The sequence below is a fragment of the Oryzias latipes genome, chromosome 21 (assembly GCF_002234675.1).
Source record: "Oryzias latipes chromosome 21, ASM223467v1".
NCBI classification, from domain to species: domain Eukaryota; kingdom Metazoa; phylum Chordata; class Actinopteri; order Beloniformes; family Adrianichthyidae; genus Oryzias; species Oryzias latipes.
Genome location: NC_019879.2, coordinates 10,523,134 through 10,541,461, shown reverse-complemented (window position 1 = coordinate 10,541,461; position 18,328 = coordinate 10,523,134). Strand labels below are relative to the sequence as shown.

General features: G+C 38.8%; 1 protein-coding gene across 3 annotated transcripts in view; it reads left to right on the top strand.

The window, feature by feature from the left end:
- st6gal2 (ST6 beta-galactoside alpha-2,6-sialyltransferase 2) overlaps positions 1 to 18,328 on the top strand; it is a 60,466-nt gene that overhangs the window by 25,153 nt on the left and 16,985 nt on the right. For all 3 annotated transcript variants that reach the window (XM_011489202.3, XM_020712813.2, NM_001104772.1), the window contains 3 exon segments: positions 4,992 to 5,089; positions 6,204 to 6,305; positions 17,371 to 17,545. In XM_011489202.3, the coding sequence (XP_011487504.1) occupies positions 4,992 to 5,089; positions 6,204 to 6,305; positions 17,371 to 17,545 (375 nt within the window).

The following is an 18,328-nucleotide window of genomic DNA, read 5'->3' as shown; positions in this document are numbered from 1 at the left end:
TTTTATTTAAACTGAAGAGCCGATTTGTCGAGTTCTGGAGCTGTTTATTTGTGTGCTCTTGGCCTGTGCCATTAGAATGAAAACCAAGTTAAATGTTAATGTTTTTTAAATGGCATTAAAATCTTTAGGAGGCCGGTGTTCAGTTGTATGCTAGCACACTTGCCTGGTTCATCTGATCTTTTGGTGTTCATTTGGTGGAATTGTGTTGCTACACTTCAGTGAATGTTAGGGTTTATTAAAACTGGAAAAATCTATCCATCCAGTTCGCTTCATTTGGTCTGGATCGAGTCCTGAACCTTGCAGTTTGACTGTATTCAGACTGACTTCACACTGAGATTTCTGTTCCGGACCAAAGCTTGTAAACAAAACCATGTGACTAAAGATCTATTCAGTCGTTGGCCAGGAATTACAAGTGCGGGGCAAAGCAACTAGAGGCAGAAATGTATATTTTGCTCACCCATTTTGAACGAGTGTATCAACATCAGGTTCAACATCAAGTGTCCTGCGCAGTATCTTAGCTGTAGCACTGCGCTTTTCTGGACTGAGAGGTCTGAGGTCTTTCCAGGTATCTGTTGTAGCCACTCCTCCAGCTTGGGGGTTACTGCCCCGAGTGCTCCAATTACCACAAGCACCACTGTCATCTTCACTTTCCATGCTTTCTCCAGTTCTTCTCTGAGTCCCTGGTATTTCTCCAGTTTCTCATGTTCCTTCTTCCTGATGTTCCCATCGCATCCCATCCCATAGATAGATAGATAGATAGATGGATGGATGGATAGATGGATGGGATATATATAAATATATATATGGGATATATATATATATATATATATATATATATATAGATAGATAGATAGATAGATAGATAGATAGATAGATATAGAAATATATATATATATATATATAGAAATATATATCTAGATATATATATAATAATATACTGCATGTGTGTGAGAGCTTAGTTCATAAAGTGCAGGACTGGTAGTGGAAAACAAGGGTTTGATTCCCAATTACCATAACAATTGTGGGCAAGCGCCTTAATGCCACTTTGCCTATTTAGATCAACCTGAAGAGTTGTGTCTGTGAGCAGTATGGCTTTAAATTTTGAACGTGTGTGTTTAGAGAGCTTCAGCAGCCCCCTGAGAAGTAAGGAAAGTGTGAATGTGGTGACAGATGGCTCAGAAGGAAAAAACAGCACTCCCTCTGGTATTCAGCCAGGCTTCTTTATATCCCATATAGCTCTCTCATATTCTTCTGAGCTGTGATGCGTGACGTGGTCACAGGAGTTCACTAGAGGGTTGTGAACAATGGAAAATCATTTTGGATGACATTTCCCTTAAGTTTGGCACCTGAATACAGTTCCTGGAATGACCGAACAGTAGCATGTTTGAAGCAGACGGATGACACACTTCCAACAGCTTTGAAGTTTCACGTTGTGTCTCGTCTGTGAAAACAAGTTTGCTCATTTCATGAGTTAATCAGTGGACACCTGATTGAAGCTATTTCTATATAGAAGCTTCAGTTGCCAAAAATTTAAATTGTGACTTTTAAATTTTTGGATCCTCATCATTTAGGTTTATTTTGGTTTTGTCATGCAAATGTTTTTTTCTGCTATTTTTTTAAATTAAAACCAGTGTCCTTTTCTTCCCAGTCGACATTGTGAAATGCCTGTTTAGTCAATCTGAGGGTGAAGTTGTTATTCATGACCATCCTTAGTAGAACAGGAGCAGGATATTGACTCAGTGTTTCATCATTGTTCTGCTTCTCCTCAACAATAGCAAGAAAATAGCTTGAAGCCAGCGAATAATGAAAAGAAAGATTAAGAAAGTACAAAATACATCCATTTGTGAGCCTTACTATCACATTATTTATCATAAGATGTCATTCATCTTAGTATGCTGTCCTTGAAAAAAATAGCTGTATTAAACCTGCATTCAATCAAATCAAATCAAAAGTCGGAGAGTTTTGAAATCACAGATCACACAGTTCAGTGCCTAACAGTGCATTGGTGATAGACTGCCACCATGTGGCCACTGGGGGGAACAACATCCCGTTGGCTCCTGACTGAGTCTTTAGGTTTTGATGTGGAATCAATTTGTTTTTGTTAATTTTTTAATTTTGTTAATTTGTTAATTTTTTTTTTTATTTTACAACATCCTAAATAAATATCATTTGAAAGGTTTTGATCTCAGAAAAAAACAGGTGTTAGCTGTGTTCTTAGAACAATTTGAAACTAAATTGTAAAAATGTCAGTCTGAGCTAAAGCAAAAACAAGTACCAATCACATCAACGTTTTACAATGACACAGAAATGAAACCGACCCCTCCATTAGCAATGTTTTCATTGAAATTTAACTTCAAGGTTTCAATGGTTAAGTGGAGCCTCGCCTGGGTTCTTAGAGAATTTTCACATAATTTTGAACTTCTCTTTGCTTTGAGGATTCATACAAATGTATGGTTGTAGTTATGTTGTCTCTACATATTTGATCTTTTTTTTATAAAACATAAAACCTGTTTGGTCCCAGTTTTTGTGATTTTTGCAGTAAAAAACGACTAATTACCACTTAGAATTGAATTTTTTGACAGCTTTCAGGTTATTGAAAACTGATGGATTACCACAAAAAAGATTTTTTCTAAAATAATCAAGCAAATTGGAAAGTAGAAAAAAACTGACAGCCAAGGATTAAGGTGGTACCAAGGGTTTTTAATAAACTGTAAAACCTGTTATGTGAAGCGGATTATTTATAATTTTTCTTATTTTAACAGTACAGTGATACATATGCGTGTAGTAATTTGACAAGTAATTTTATTGAAATTAACTTAAAAATGTAAATTGGCAACAAGCAAACCCTACCAAATCAACAAACTCTTAAGTGCTTTAAGTGTACACCATCAGGCCACACCAACTTCTGCAGCAGTTCATTTTTATAAGCTGAACTCCTGCTTCTCTCCATGTATAGGCGTAGAGGTGCCCCCATTTTTCTCTTTGGAGCTTACTCACAGCTGTTCCAGAGTCCATCTGCCCACAGTTTACGTCTCCTTTAGTTGCTGTGATCGCTCTGGTGCTGTCCCCTGGTCCGCTTTGCAGAGATGTGGCACGGCACTGACACCTGGACTTGACCGTAGAACAGCAGTGCTGTGAGCACAAGTTGCAACGGATGTCTTGTACAAAAGTGGGCCCTTAGGGCTCCTACGCCCACTGCAAGAGCTACTTTCACCACACTGACTTTATTCTGGGGGTGTCAGATTCAAGGCCTCGAGGGCTGGTGTCCTACATGTTGTCCAACCAACCTGCCATTGAAGCTCCTTATTGGCTGAACTCACCTGATCCAGGTAATTAGCAGCAGATAAGGCAGGATTCCTGGAAAACTAGAAGGAGGCCGGCCCTCAAGGCCTGGAGTTTGACCCCTCTGCCTTATACCATCAGCGCCCAGACGAGATAAACATCATGTAACATGTGCGTTCACAGCACCACTATCCTGTTTTTGAGTCCGGTGCCACATCTCTGCAGGCGGATCAAGGCCAGTTGCCGGGGACAACGCCAGAGCAATGACAGCTAATGAACGTTTTTTTTTAGGGCCAGATGGAGTTTGGCACGGCCCAATTACTGTGCTGTGGATTGAGTCTTAGATTAAGGGTTAAGCCACTACATCTGAAGACTCTGAAGATCAGTGCTAAAAATCTTATTTTTGCAGTTTTTCTTTATTTCTACCTCCAGCTGTTAACCCTCTTTTTGAAGAACCCAGAGGTGGAGAAGCCAGAAGGCAAAATCTGGAGTTTACACATTTAGCCATTCCACCACCGATTTGCTTTGTAGGTGTTTTTAAATGCCAAACACTGTTATGAGCTGTAACAACACAATACTTTCTACATAAAAACATGTTTCTGTTTTCTCCAAGCTTTGTGAACATCTGGGCTTGAAAAAACCTTTCTGAACAGGTGTGGGTACATTTTCAAAGAGGAGGACGGAGGGGAGTTAGTGATGGAAGTGCATCACATCCTGATCTTGTGCCATTGGTAGAGCAGCAACACGATGATGGACACTGATAGATCGATCGGCACACCGGCAGAAAAGAATTATAGTGAAAAAGGATCGATGGAACAAGAAGTCATGCAGCTCATGTGTGCAGGAATAATATCTACAGGAAGCAGCTGTTGTTAAGATTTAACTCATATTTGGTGATAGTATTTTGTACGAAGCCTGAAGCGTTTTTCAGTTTTCATTTGAAGTTATAGGACATATTAAAATATTGTCAGCTTTTATCATTTTCCTTTGAAGGTAAAAGTAAAAAAAACTGCCAATGGAAAGAGACGAATTTGTCTTATAATAGATTGAGATGTCCCACGTTTTAGGACAAAATTAAATTTGATTATCAGCAGTAGACACGCATATTTAGGTATTATGTTACGAGTAGAAATGTTATGTCCTAAACTAAGTGTGTTATAGAAAACGTTTTATGACTTATGAGTGCTAATACCCCCCCCCCCCCCCCCCCCAAAAAAAAAAAAAAAAGAATTCCTATTTTAAGTGCTAAAACAGTCCAGCTATCCTTATTTTTAAACCAATTAAAATAAGACATTTTATGATAAGGTTGTAAACACTATAATTAAATCCTGAGTCAAACAAACTAGTTTCTTTAGAGATATCGCTTAAAATAATGTTTTCCTGATCAAATGACTTTACAAGATTTTTAAAAGACGCTACGTCTTTCTGAAAAGTTACTAGTGAGTTAGTTTAGCCTAAGAGAAGATATTGGTGTGAAAAGATATTTAAACTAGAAACTAGACAAAAGGTTTGGTGATATTTTGTGTTTTTTCACTGTAATGGGGAAACATTTGATTAAAGGTTGCAGAAAGTTTTTCAACATTTTACTGAACTACTTTAGAAATAAAAGTGTGTGTGTGTTTGTGTTCTAAATTCCTTAATTTCATGTTAGCGTTGGTTCATTCAATCCTGCGGCTGATCATTGATTTGATTCTTGAATGGTTTTTCAGACAGCCACGATGCCGTTCTACGCTTCAACGCAGCGCCCACTGAGGGATACGAGCAAGACGTGGGGACCAAAACCACCATTCGCATCATCAATTCCCAGGTAAACAAACGGTGTAGGTACCATAACCGTTCGGCCTGGAACTACTGTTCGGGGTCTTTTCAACTAAAGGTAACGTCATTCTACGGCAACCCCACTTGGACAAACTACGTAGCGTCGAGATCTGCTCGGGCTCTACACAATTTCATTTCACGTTCCCTTTTGTAACCTAAAGTTATTTTCCCTCATAATTTGTGTCTGACAATAGTCTTTGTGATTTTTTTTTATAAAGAGATTTTGCCACAATCCGCTTTTTATTCCAGTTTAAGTTCAGCCGTGGCTGAAAATGTTGTCAGCACGGCTAAATGTTGTTCTTCCGGGTCCGTTCTGCCAATAAAAAAGCCCTGGGCGCACGGATTAAAAAAACTATAAGCAAACATGCATTCAATATAATCATAACAATAATAAAAGCATGTTTAGAAGACAATCTTGCTCTATGTCGGAGATCTGTTTGTTTCTTCTATGGTAGTATCGTAATTTGTCCAGCCCAATCACTATCTGACACGTCATCGGACCAACAGACAGCCAATCACAGAAAGTGACGTCAGCACTACTCGAAGGTCCCCGAACGGTAGTTCCAGGCCGAACGGTTATGGTACCTACAACGGCTGTGTGGCCTGAATTCCCCTCGTCAGTGAAATGCAATTTGGAGCTTCATTTTCTTTATATGTGTCCTCCATCATCAGGAAAAATGTCACAAAAACATGTTAACTAGACCAAAAACAACAGTTTCATCAGAGTGCGTCTTTAAAGTATTCATGACCGTCTGATAGTTTTATATTAGTATCTGTGAACAAAGGCTAAACTTTGTACTACAGAACATCATAAGAAGATCTTCCATCTTAACATTCAGTCCACCATGTGGGATCCCCACCTTCACTCTAATTGCGTTTTCAAAGTTTAATTTGAGATTTCAAAAAAAATACATCAAAGTGTAACGTTACCCCCTTCTGTAAGGTTATTTGATCATTTTTTTGGGCACACACTGTGTTTTTTCCCTTTATATCTTTGCCATCACTTGCCTTTAAAGTTGAACAGGCTGCAATTTGAAGCATGCTTGGTGTGTTTTTGTACATTTTCTTGTGAATCTAAAAATAAAACCGTCCTTTCTCTGCAGATTTTGGCGAATCCCAAGCATGAGTTTAAGACTAGTTCCATCTACAAGAACATAACTCTGGTGGCCTGGGATCCTGCACCCTACACGCTCAATTTAGACGAGGTATGTGTGGGAGGGGTGGGAGGGGGGCGCTTTTACACATCTGTGCTCACACTGATAATATGTGATAATATGTGATGAGTTCACACTAACAGCAAGGCCAGGATGAATGGATTGGGAATAAAAACCTCCTGAATGTAGTCAGGAGGAAAGCACACAACTGTTTGAGTACATTTTATGTTTCCATAGCAACAGTAGTGGTGGTCATTTCAAACATTTTATTGCCCTTCTGTGGCCCCTCTCTTATCTTGTCATGTTCTCTAATCATCCATCTTTCCTTTCATCTGACTTTTTCTGACCACAGTATTATGTTTCACACACATTTTTACTGTTTCTTTTAGAAGTTAATGTTTTTATTTGTAACATTTCCTTATCAGATGTGCAATTATCAAACTTTTTTTCTTGAAAAAATTCAAATCATCCAACTGTAAATGACCGGAAACATCTTTTTATCATCTTAATCCTACACAACAAAACCTTCAGGAATGCAGAAACTAAATGATCCAATTAGTTTGACTTTTTTTTTTTACCAAAAAAAGAAAAACTTTTTTTTTTTTAAAGTTTAATTCAAGCCATGCTCCTGAGTTTCAGTGTGTCGTTGCAAAGGTTTGCACAAACCAATCGAGCAGAAAAGAGAGGGATGAAAGGAACTCCTGTAAATAGACTGCAGGGATTTTAGTGAAGGACGTGATCCTTCACTAACTACTTCACCTCTGCATCCCTCTTGCCTCTGCCTTCCCTAGAAAGGTTTTTATTTAAACAGGAAAAATCTAAAGAATGCACTATGTGTTTTGGTTCATCATCCTCTGCCTGGCGTGTTTTTTTTTTTTTTCGATTTTACTAAAATCTGGATGCTTTTTTTTGTTGCAGCTTTTCCATGTGACAGTTTACAGCTTTGTGTTTGAAAAAACAGCAGTTTCTCAATAGAAACTGGACTTCAAATTCAAGCTAAATTCTGAATTCTTTTTTCCCTTTTGAGTTCCTTATCTGGTTGCTTGTCCCTTTAAGTAAGTAATAAGTAAAGTAATATAGTAAAGTAATATCTCCTAAAGAAAGCGTTCCTAACAACGCAGTTTTAGGGCCAGTTTACGATTCACTTGTAAATCTACGAGTTTTTTCCCCGTAAATTTATGACTTAAAACTCGTAATTTTCCATTTGTTTTTTTTTGGGTGGTCCTAATTCTCTGTCATAAGTCCTAGACTTCAAGGACCAGATTTATTTTTATTTTTTTTTGCAATTCTTCTGTTTTACTGCGAAAGTTAGAGCCAAATTTTTCCCCTGTCATTTATCAGATAACACACCAAGTAGCCGATAAAAATGAATTTGTGATGTAATGAACAACCCCGCCCCCCAATGACAAACACAGCGGGAGAAACCATCCAAAATATAAGAGAGACCAAGATCAATGGGGCTCAAAAGAAAAATGTCAAAATCCAGTTACGAAACCAAAACACACGTGTCAGGGAATATCCAAAGGAAATGATGTTATTATGGGATGGCCACAAGACCGATGGGTTGGCGGCAGTTTTGTGGCAAAGTGTGAAATTTGGTGATTTTCACAACTTTTGTTTAAGGGATCTTCACAAAATTTAACACTGACAACACCAGCTTAAGCCTACAACCAAAACCGAATTTTTGTTGACCTTTGACCTTTTGTTTAATTTTTTCTTTCTTTTTTAAATGTAATTTTTTTTCTAATTCTTTATTTTATATATATTTGGCTGCTGTTAATTTCTGCTTTCCCAAATGAACAAACAAAAAGCTTTTTTTTTTTTTTTTAATTAACTTTAAAAGCCCTGAAGAAAATTGTTCTTGGGTTCTCCACAGTTAAACTCTTCTTTAGGATTTTGATCCATCACCTCCTAATTGAGCATGATCGGGAAGCTTCTTGGTTTTGTTTGTTGTTAGAGCGGCGATCTCCCAAACATGGTATTTTATTGTTGCTCGCACATTTTTTTAACCAGAATATTGTGTTGGCTCAAGCAAAACAACAATCCTCCGTTGCCAAGGAAATCCCAAAAACTACTTTCCCAATTTTCCCTAAGACCCTTCCCTAGACCAGGTGGTCACCTCAAGGCGACCCAAATATGTAATGGTTACTATTGAGATCAAACCATCAGAAAAGTTGCCATTTGAAAAAAAAGTGTTTTTTATTTTAGTGTTTTTTTTTTTTAATGAATTTGTCACAGGCAGCTCTGACCCACGGTAGGAAGGGCATAAGGGGTGAGTGAGGGGCGTGGAGCAGCTGCTCAGCCAGTGAGGGCGGGTCAAAGGGTGGCGGCGAGAGCGGGGGAGGGTAGTGGCTCCAGGCCACACAACGGCGCTCACAGCTTTAATTACAGTATACTTTTCCATGGGTTTGAGGGTTTTGTATGGTTTTAATGTTTGTGGAAAACGTGTCAGAGACTTGAAACACAACACAATACAATTATTCTCGGAACAAACTATAACCTCAGCTTCTTTTTTTTTAAAATAAAGGTGAAACTGGTTTACCTAATGGATTTTGTCCATTAAAATCCAAATGAAAGGGGATTTTTTTGCTCTAACCTATTTAGTTACAAACCCATCCTCTATGGTGAGATGTGTTAATATTACTGCACGTGCTCGGTGTGCTGTGGCATTGTTGCTGCTCATCATATCTTGTCTATAACACAGACGGAGAGCAGAAGCACCATGGAGCTGGATTTGGTGAGCTGAGTGAGCTGAGTGAGCTGGAGTACAATACTGCAAGAATTCAGGGCAAATAAAGAGTAGAAAATTCCTTTAATGGAGGAGCAAACTTCTTAAAAGTGCAAAAAAAAAAATCCATGCATGTGGGTCTGCTTCGACAAGTCTATGGTGTGTTAGTTTGGGATGTGGGAGGGGCTGAGTCTCTGGCTGCAGCTCCTGGAGCCTCCATTCTTCTCCGGTAAATCTCTTTTGGGAAGCAGAAACCCGTGTGACTCCAGCTGAATCATTAGCAGAAGGATAGATGGACTCGAAGCAAAGCCCATGCACATGTTTAAAATGATCTTTGCCGCATTTGTTTAGACTTAACTACAGTTAATTTAGTGATGTCAAACATGTGTTTGTGTGCTGCATGAATATTAAAACAGCCTTGGTGGTGCTGAAAGACAGACATGCAGAAACATAACCTCTTGGTGTTTCATTATGTTGTGTTTGCTGAGTAAAGAGAAGGAGGTGGACTGAATAGGAATCAGTCCCTGCACAGCTTTGTTTGTTTGAGGTGTCTCAGCATACTCTGTCCTCATTCTGCTTCATTTTCTCTGTTTCTTGCTCTCAAGGTGAGTTTTTTTCTTTTTTTTTTCAGTTTATCCTCTCAGACACGCGTGAAACGAGGACATGTGTTGGAGCGTCTGAGTTTCTGGGACCTTGTGAAAACTTTCTTAAAGATGACAATCCTGTGGAAAAAAACAACACTATACATATAGTTTTGTTACTGTTTTCTGTCACCTCAATTCATTTTTGTTGTTATAGAAACAACCAAGTCCATTTAGTTTTTTTCCAAACCTCCAAACTTAATAAAAACTTCAAATTCACTTAAGAACACATTTCCTACATTTTACTCTACACTCACATTTAAGGTGGAATGATTTAGTTGTTTTACTCTCTACTACTACAGCAGCAGCTATGGATTACTTTTGTATTTTTGGAGATTTTTTAACTGAATATTCAAGTTAACTGATGGGAAATAATTACACTGAATGAAAATAAAGAAAAGAAGAGTTTACGCAAAGCAGGACATGCGATTACTGTAACCAATCATTATTTTGTTGTTTACAATGAAAAAGAGAACAATATGTTATTTAATAAAAAAGAAATATAATAAATCTAAATTCATATAATTTAAATCTGACTGAAGGAAATTTTGTTTACAAAGAGCAAACACTATTATGTAATTTTCTGATTATTTAAAATGATTTTACATTTTGAATAGAAAAACTGTTTCAAGGCTGAATCTATTTGTTCATTTGTAATCTTTGTTTTCAAATCATTTGTAAACAACATTCCAACCATTTTTCTTTGGATGTAAAAGTTTAAACTGAAACAATCAAAGGAAAGATGTCATTGAGTAAAAACGATTTAACGGGAATAAAAGGCGTCTAGAGCAATATATCATCACTCTATATAACCCTTTTTAATATATTAATGTAAAACATTTCTGAGACCTCTATCTCATTAGTTTGAACTAAACTTTTCTTATAAATCTAGTATTGAACTTGGTTCATGTTTTCTGACCTGTAGTTCTTCATCATTCCACTAGGGGAAGTAGAGGGGTTTTTAAATTCAAATTTTCATTGGAGTGGGTTTTGAAGCTCTTATCGTGACTTTAATTTGTCAAAGATAAGTAGCAATGCCTTTGGTGTTAAAAGCGTCTGACCCGAGGCGAGCTACTATCAAAGCAATCATGTAAATAGGCAGAGTATCGATAAAACTCGCCAATTGTTCAGGTACAGTAAGTCTGAAGCTAAGGAAAGAAAGGTTCCATGAGTGAAAATGTTTGTTCCAGTTGGTGAACATGTCTGTACCTGGGTTGTTAGTATTCATCTCTGCTTCTTAGCTTTTTGACAGCCTATTATTAATGTCAAAATGCTTTTAGTGCTGCTCTTTCACTCTTTTCCCACCTAAATTCTAAATATACGAGCCTTTTTTCCCCATTCTTTGCGATTAAATGTTTCAGATCTTTGAACCAAGTTCTGCATCTCTCAAAGACACCTTGGATAAATGTAGAAAACACTTCCTTGTAAGCTTTGATTTGATTTATTAAGAGAAAAAAATACATTTCAGACCTGCTTGGCTCTATGAAAAGGTTAAGAATCTTCAGAAACTGCTGCAACAAGCATTTAGAAATCCTTTGACATTTCTATGGAGGAATTTGTCTTAACTCGCCTCAGAAGGTCTGAGTTCATCTAATTTGCAGGGTTTTTTTCTGCATGAGTCACAAAGCAGCTTCTCTAATAGACTTTAGTCCAGACTCTGATCATGTTCCTGCTTCATGACGCATCCTTTATACTCGATGAAAGGACCTTTTCCTTCAGGATTTCTGTTAGAAGTGCATATGTTCAATTTGAAAAGCAGCAAAGCAGACACACATGAAACCATCACGTTTAATCATTATGAGGTTCTGTTTGTGGTGTATTGTTTTGGTTTTGTTCAGAAATTAATAACTCTGTCTCATAGATATAGTCCACCAAATATTTTTCCACAATTCTTAAAGGAAGGACTTAATCTGGATTTACTTATTCAGGCTAATTATCCTTTCTCAGTAGTACCCGATCCCACCATTGAGTTTTCCAATTGGGATTCCAATCCCAATAAGTATTGTTTTAACAAATCAATGACTGATCTAAAAAGTAGAGATCGATCTTTTATGCCTTTCTTTTTCCGGTGACCTAACGCGTAACAGCAGTAAACCAAAGATGGAAAGAACCATTAGATGTTAACTTCATAAAATCATATTCGCTGTTTAAAAAAAAAGGTACTGTATTTTCACGACCATAGGAGGCGGTTTCAGTTTAACGCATACAAAAGGCGCACTGAGTTTTAAGGCGCGGGCACGTCAAAACAAATCGATAGAACATGCATGCTGCTAGTGTGACTCACCGGGATGTCAAAAGTGAGCGGTGCCTCGTCCGTGTTGGTGATGTGGCTTGGCTGGAGGTGTTTGTCTGCAATCTTTTCACTGCAGTAGGAGCAGCTTTTCGGTTGAATATGCTGGAAGTTGCTGCGCCACTGTGGTCCATGCTCGGATGGAAAGATGGCAGGCACCTTTCATAAAACAAAAGCACCAAGACAGGCCTTGAAAATGTTCAATTTTCATTTCCTCTGCTAGCGTTACTGCCTTCAGTCAAATGGTGACTGTAGAGACGATTCTCCCGGCTGTTCTCTGATCGTTAAGCCATCGCTCCAGTCGGTCTTTCAACCCGGGCCGCCTCGCCTTGTTTCCGCAGAAACACAGATGCGTCATCTTGAGTTGTCAGAGTTCGTTTTCCAGCTTCCTCCACTTGCAAACCATAGATTCATTCATGTTGAATCTTCTCCCATGGTCCTCAACGTAGCCGATAGCTTGCAGTTTAAGCTGTGCTTCGGAAGCGTGTCTCTTTGCAGGCGGCATTATCAGAGTTTCCAAAATGATGTTGTTCTGCATAATGATCATACCTGCACATTTGTGCTAATCGGGGTTGTGTTTCACGCCAACACTTTCCTCCTTACCGTTCTCATGCTGTCCTCTCCTACATCCTCTTCGATAAAGAGGACTTTTGGAGAAAATGTACGACTTTCAAATACGCCTTATGGTTGTGAAAATACGGTAGTGAACATTGTGTCTGAATTGCTTTTAAAATCCAGGGCTCTACAAAATCCTGCTCTATATCGTTTTTTTAGTAGTTAGGGGTTAGTGTGGGAATTTGGACATAGCCATAATACATAATACTCATATATTTTTGTTGGAGCTTCTCCATTTGAGAAATCATGTAACATTGTATGGTGTTAATAATCTCCCTGGCCTATTATTTCACTCTTGAATTTTACAATATGTGAAGTGTGTCAGATTATTATGAATATTTTGCATAGATTACCTGGAACACATACATAGATTATTATTGTATTTCTATACAAATGTCTAAATGTGTACACCTTGTAAATTCAAAATTGAATCGAATCGGATAGGTGGTGGTGATTGTTGGTGATACCCAACCCTATAATTGTGATACTCTTAGGAATAAATCCTTGAAATTTTGTATTTCAGGGGTGTCAAACATGCAGCCCGCGGGCCATATGTAGCCCGCCAGATGGTTCAATCCGGCCCAGTCATGAAGAGTAAAAATTATAGGGATGTACTAGGGGGAGCAAAGGAAAATCAAAACAGGTGAAACAGTATATCTTTGCATAATGCCAAAAGCAAAACCTAAGGGTTCTGTGTCTGAGTAAGATGTAGTTTGGTTCCGCGCGCCAGCCCCACTGCTGTTGCATTGCTATAAGAATGATCAGTAGTGACACACTAATGACCAAAATGTTGTCAAAAAGAGAAAAAGGCTGAAGTTTTATTTGTTCACGGAGTTGAATGCAAAACCTGCATGCATGGTATGTCATCAACAGGTGCTCAAAGAATACAACATTCAGCACCACTATGAGACTCACCATAAAGAAAAGTTTCACCACTTGCAGGGGGAGTTAAGAAAAGAGAAGATTTACCAACTATTACCTGGACTTAAAAAAAAACAACCGTCTGCATTTACTGCAGCCGTGACATCAGTGATGGAGCAGTGACACCTACCTTATTGCAAACAAGTTGGAGCAAACATCCAAAATATTTTGGGACGGTGAACTTATTTAAAAATTCTGAAGGCTGCAATAGTCTTGTGCCCCAAAAAGCAGTCGACCTTTGCTAGCATAAGTCTGTCAAAGATTACAATTGCAGATACAACATCTCTAAGGAGACTTGGACGCAAAATGAAGGAACCCAGTCATTTATTGCATTTTTGGTCACTATTGATGAAAGCACAGATACAGATATTGCACAAATGTGCATATTTATTATTAAAAAGACATAAAACAAACCTTTAAAGGCAAAAGACAGAGAAACTTCACCAATTTTCTTTAACCTAAGTCTTTGGAACAAGCTCAAAGAATGCAGATGTGAAGGTGTAAATGTTTAAGGTTAGGATAATCCAGATGTTTCTTCTCAAATGGGAGCTGAGTCTATCTCCTAGATTTCTCCCATGCATCTAATTTTGTCCAGTAAGTCAAGTGAGGTCTGCAGTTTCTTACATGTTGTTTTGCTTTCTTTATGACCTCTTGGATGAACAATCCTCATGCTCTTCAGTTTTTCCCATAACAAATAAAATCTTTTATAAATTGTATTTTCCTTCCCTTAAACTTTCCCATGGATCCATTGTTGTCCAGTCTCATTCTTATTATCAAATCATAAAGATTGTCCTTAACTGACTCAAGTAAAGCCTGCAGTTTTTCTTTCACATCTTGTTCTGGTTCTTTTATGACCCCCAGGATTAGTCATCATTGCTTTTGTGGAGTTCTTTCTGTTGACCGATCACGTCTGTGAGAGTTAAAGACCCACTCTGATCATTTAACATGTTCTTGTGGCATTTTTCTGACGATGGACATGTATAAAAGAAATGTGGCTAAAAATAGGATTTCAGAGCACCGTAATTTTTGTAAGTTTTTTTTCTTTTTGCATAGTTTGGCTGGGTGTTTGACCTATACTGTATCCCCCCCCCCCCCCCCCCCCCCCGTTTTGGCGGCTAGGGACCAGCAACACCTGCGAATACGCAGAATCTGTGAATACGCAGAACCACCCCCCACCCCCATGACCGAAGAATGTCCGTCACCGATCTTTGCTCATCAAAACCCTTCTGTAGCGTACTTTATAACGCACACTAGGAGAGTCACTCTGTCTCTCTATGCCTTAAAACCAGGAGCCCGTGCTTCCTCCTTCATCAGTTAAGTGTGAGAGCTCATGTCCTTCCAGAAGAGCCTGTTTCACCCATTATTCATTCATCCGGATGATAATTATTCTCCACGATTATCTTCCTCAGCGTATCAGGATATTTTCCTTGCCGTTTCTGAGTCAGCTGATGCCATTTCTCACTGCGGGGGAAAAAACTTCGATTATAGTGATTATAGTGATTCAGGAACCTGTGAAAGATTTCTTAGCAGAGTGACAAGGAAGCGGGCAGCCCGGCGTGCTCTTCATCTCTGCCCCCCTCCTCCCCCACAGCGCCTCCTTCATATACAAAAGTCTTATTCAAGCTTCTTAAGTTGTCTGAGTTTTTGTGATATTTGGAGGGGGTCACATGACTGAAGAAAAATCTGTGAATACGTGAAACCGCGAAGAAGGGAGGGAACACTGTGATTTTCTTAAAAAATAAAAAGCAACAAGCACAAGAGGGCACTGTAGGTGTGTGTATCAGAATTTACAACTGATAGCAACGCAGAAGAAGAAGCACCGCTCAGTCTTACACTGGCAGGCTTTGGTGGAGTTGTTCTGAAGTGATTTGAAGAATTGGATATCTGAATATTTGTTCATATCTTTTACTATTGTAATAGATTCCTATTGTTTCATAAGATTAAATAAGCATCAATGTGTTACGGTAGCGAAGCGTGTATTCAGTCTTTTGTTATCTATGTCTTCCCTCTATTATGATGTCTTTCGAGATATAATGTTCCTTCTTCTTTCCGTATTTTGTTAAATACATTTCTACCAAAAGTGCGACTTATACTCCAGTGAGACTTATAGTCCGAAAATAATGGTATTTCTTTATTCAAATCATTGTAAATCAAGAACAGACAAAAAAATGCAGTTTGAAAAAGATACTATTACGTATGTAGAAAATATGCTGGGTGGGCCACAAGTCTATTCTGCTCCATTCTGATGCATCCACCTGCAAACAAATAGATCCATTTCCGTCTTTGTTTTTCTCGTTTGAGCTAGAATCTGGATCAAAACTGTACGACTGGATAGCTGATTATTGCTCTCCATTTTTGTTGCACCAGTAATGTTTGTTGGGGGTGTGAAGGGCTGCAAGCTAGCAGGAGAGAGTGTTAACAGGGAGCTCTGAGCAACGGCAAGGGGATGAGGGGTGGAGTTGTTTTGCACCAACAGTCTATTTTTTTTTCTGTTTTACCATTTCACAGAGGCCCCTAACGATAACAATAGGGGCATCCGTGGGCCCCCCACAGTCCGTGCCCCTACAATTTAGATCCCCCCCCCCCTTGTTTTGGGATCCTTTACTGTCAGGACAGCCTCTGCTAAAGTAATAAAAGTGTCGATCAGTGAAATTAAAGTCTGTTTTAAAACAAGAACAACAAAAATGGTGCTGAATCACAGTTCATTTTGATTCGGCAAAAAAAAAGGCAATTATTTCAAAAATATCACTGAAAATCGACTTTGTACATGTAACCAGATCACCTGTGGTAACATTTTAATGCATTCAAACTAGATAGACTGAATGAGGTTTCACAAACATGCATTACGTGTGCATTTGTCTATTTTCCCCCTCTTTTTGTCAAATTATAGGTTTATTTTCCTCCCACATGTGGTTTTGTTTGTATGGATCGATAATTGAGAACAGTTTTTTTTCTTTTTTAAAGATTGTCATTATGGTGCTTTCAGTCTTTTAGCAGTAGAGCAGCAGAGTTTTTGGACATTTTAGCAGCATGAGGAGCAGCTCGCAGTTCCATCAGTTGGTGCCAAGTCGAGGTGTGTTTTCTGAGAAAAAGCTTCTGGTTGTTTGTGGAGTTGTTGTATCTCTCATAATTTGTGGTAAAACACTATTCCTCTGGTATTCCGAGTCACTTTTTGCTGATTGCTGCAGCAAAAATGCACAGCGGCGTGATAATGAGACATTTTATGTCCACAGAAAGAGTGAAAACAAGGAAAAGGCTAATTAAATCAGGGGGGAATTCAGTGATTATCAGTGATTAGTAATGAATGAGTGCTCTGGGAATATCTGTGTCTTAATCAGCATTCATAAACAACTGAAATTCCAGGCAGATTTGAGGTTCACCATAATAATCTGTTTGGAACCCATTGATTTGCTGCTTCACTGAGATGTTTGTTGTTGATGACCTTTCTTTATAATGTCTCCTTTTTAATGAGTAATTACGTTTTTTTTTTAGTGTTTCCTGAACGCGGAATGACCCCGTTTTTAAATGTGCAGCAAACTGACTTTATCTGAAAAAGGTTCCAGGCCGAGCCGTTGCATGAATAAAACATCCCAGACTGTAATGAATGCACAGACAGAAAAGCATTTCATGAATTCAGCATGAGCTGACACAAAGCATCCATAATAAATGTTGCAACTACACACGCTTTATTTGTGTTTTGATAGAATACACTCTAAAAACTCACAGATGTGTCCACCGAAATCATTGAAGTTTTGCTATTTGTGTTGCCGTTAAATGTTTTTCTGTCTGGTCTGATCATAGATATGGGTCAAATGTTCTCCTTATTGTATCTTTTTGTCTTTTATTCGAAGAGATTCTTGAGAAACTGCATGAATTCATTCTAAATGTACTAATTCGGTGTTGTGGTTTTTTTTCCTGCAGTGGTTTGCCAGTCCGGACTACGACCTGTTCGGTCCGTATGTGGAGCACCGCAAGAACCATGCTGAGCAGCTCTTCTACATCCTACACCCCAGCTACCTGTGGCAACTGTGGGATCTGATTCAGAGCAACACTCAGGAGAAAATCCAGCCCAACCCTCCTTCATCTGGCTTCATAGGTCAGTACAGACGCGTCCACAGAAACAACTCAGGAGATTGTGTGGTCAGTGGATGCGTGCTGTCTTGAAAGTCCCATCGGTATTCAGCCTGCTCCTGAAGGAAACTTGGTCTCCTCCTAAACGCACGCTTTTGGTTTTTTCAATATTCATGCAATTGCGCCTGTACTCTGGGTGTGTCGTACTCAAAGTTTGGAACTACTTTCATCAGTAATGGGGAATTGAATTAAGCACTGCATGTTGGCCATTTACTATTGACTGTAAACTACAGCATGCTACAATAATCTAGGTCAGGGTGTTGGATTCCATGCCTCGAGGGCTGGCTTCCTGCTGTTTTTCAGGAACCCGCCCCTACTTGCTGCCGATTACCAGGTTCAGGTGTGTTTTGCCAGTGACTAGCTGAAATAGCAGGTTTGATGGAAAACATGTAGGACACCGGCCCTTCAAGGCCTGGAGTTTGACACCTGTGGGGGGTAAGGATGCCATCTTCATTAAATCAGACTCCGCCATTGTTTGCCTGCATTTAGATCCAAAATAAGAAGATACAATCCTCCAAATAATTGGAGAAAAATCTGAGTCCAAAGGCTTACAAACGCTCACACCATAGACAAAAGAATGAAGAGTCTCATTTTGGTTTTTGTTGAGCTGATAGAAGCCAAGTTTCCAGATCTTCACTGTCTCCATTATTGTCTAAAATAATCGGTTGAATTTTAAATGTTCCATTAGTAGGAGACTGGGCGGGGACAGACATTTGTCAGTTGTTGGAGCATGCCCAGTAAAGCTGCC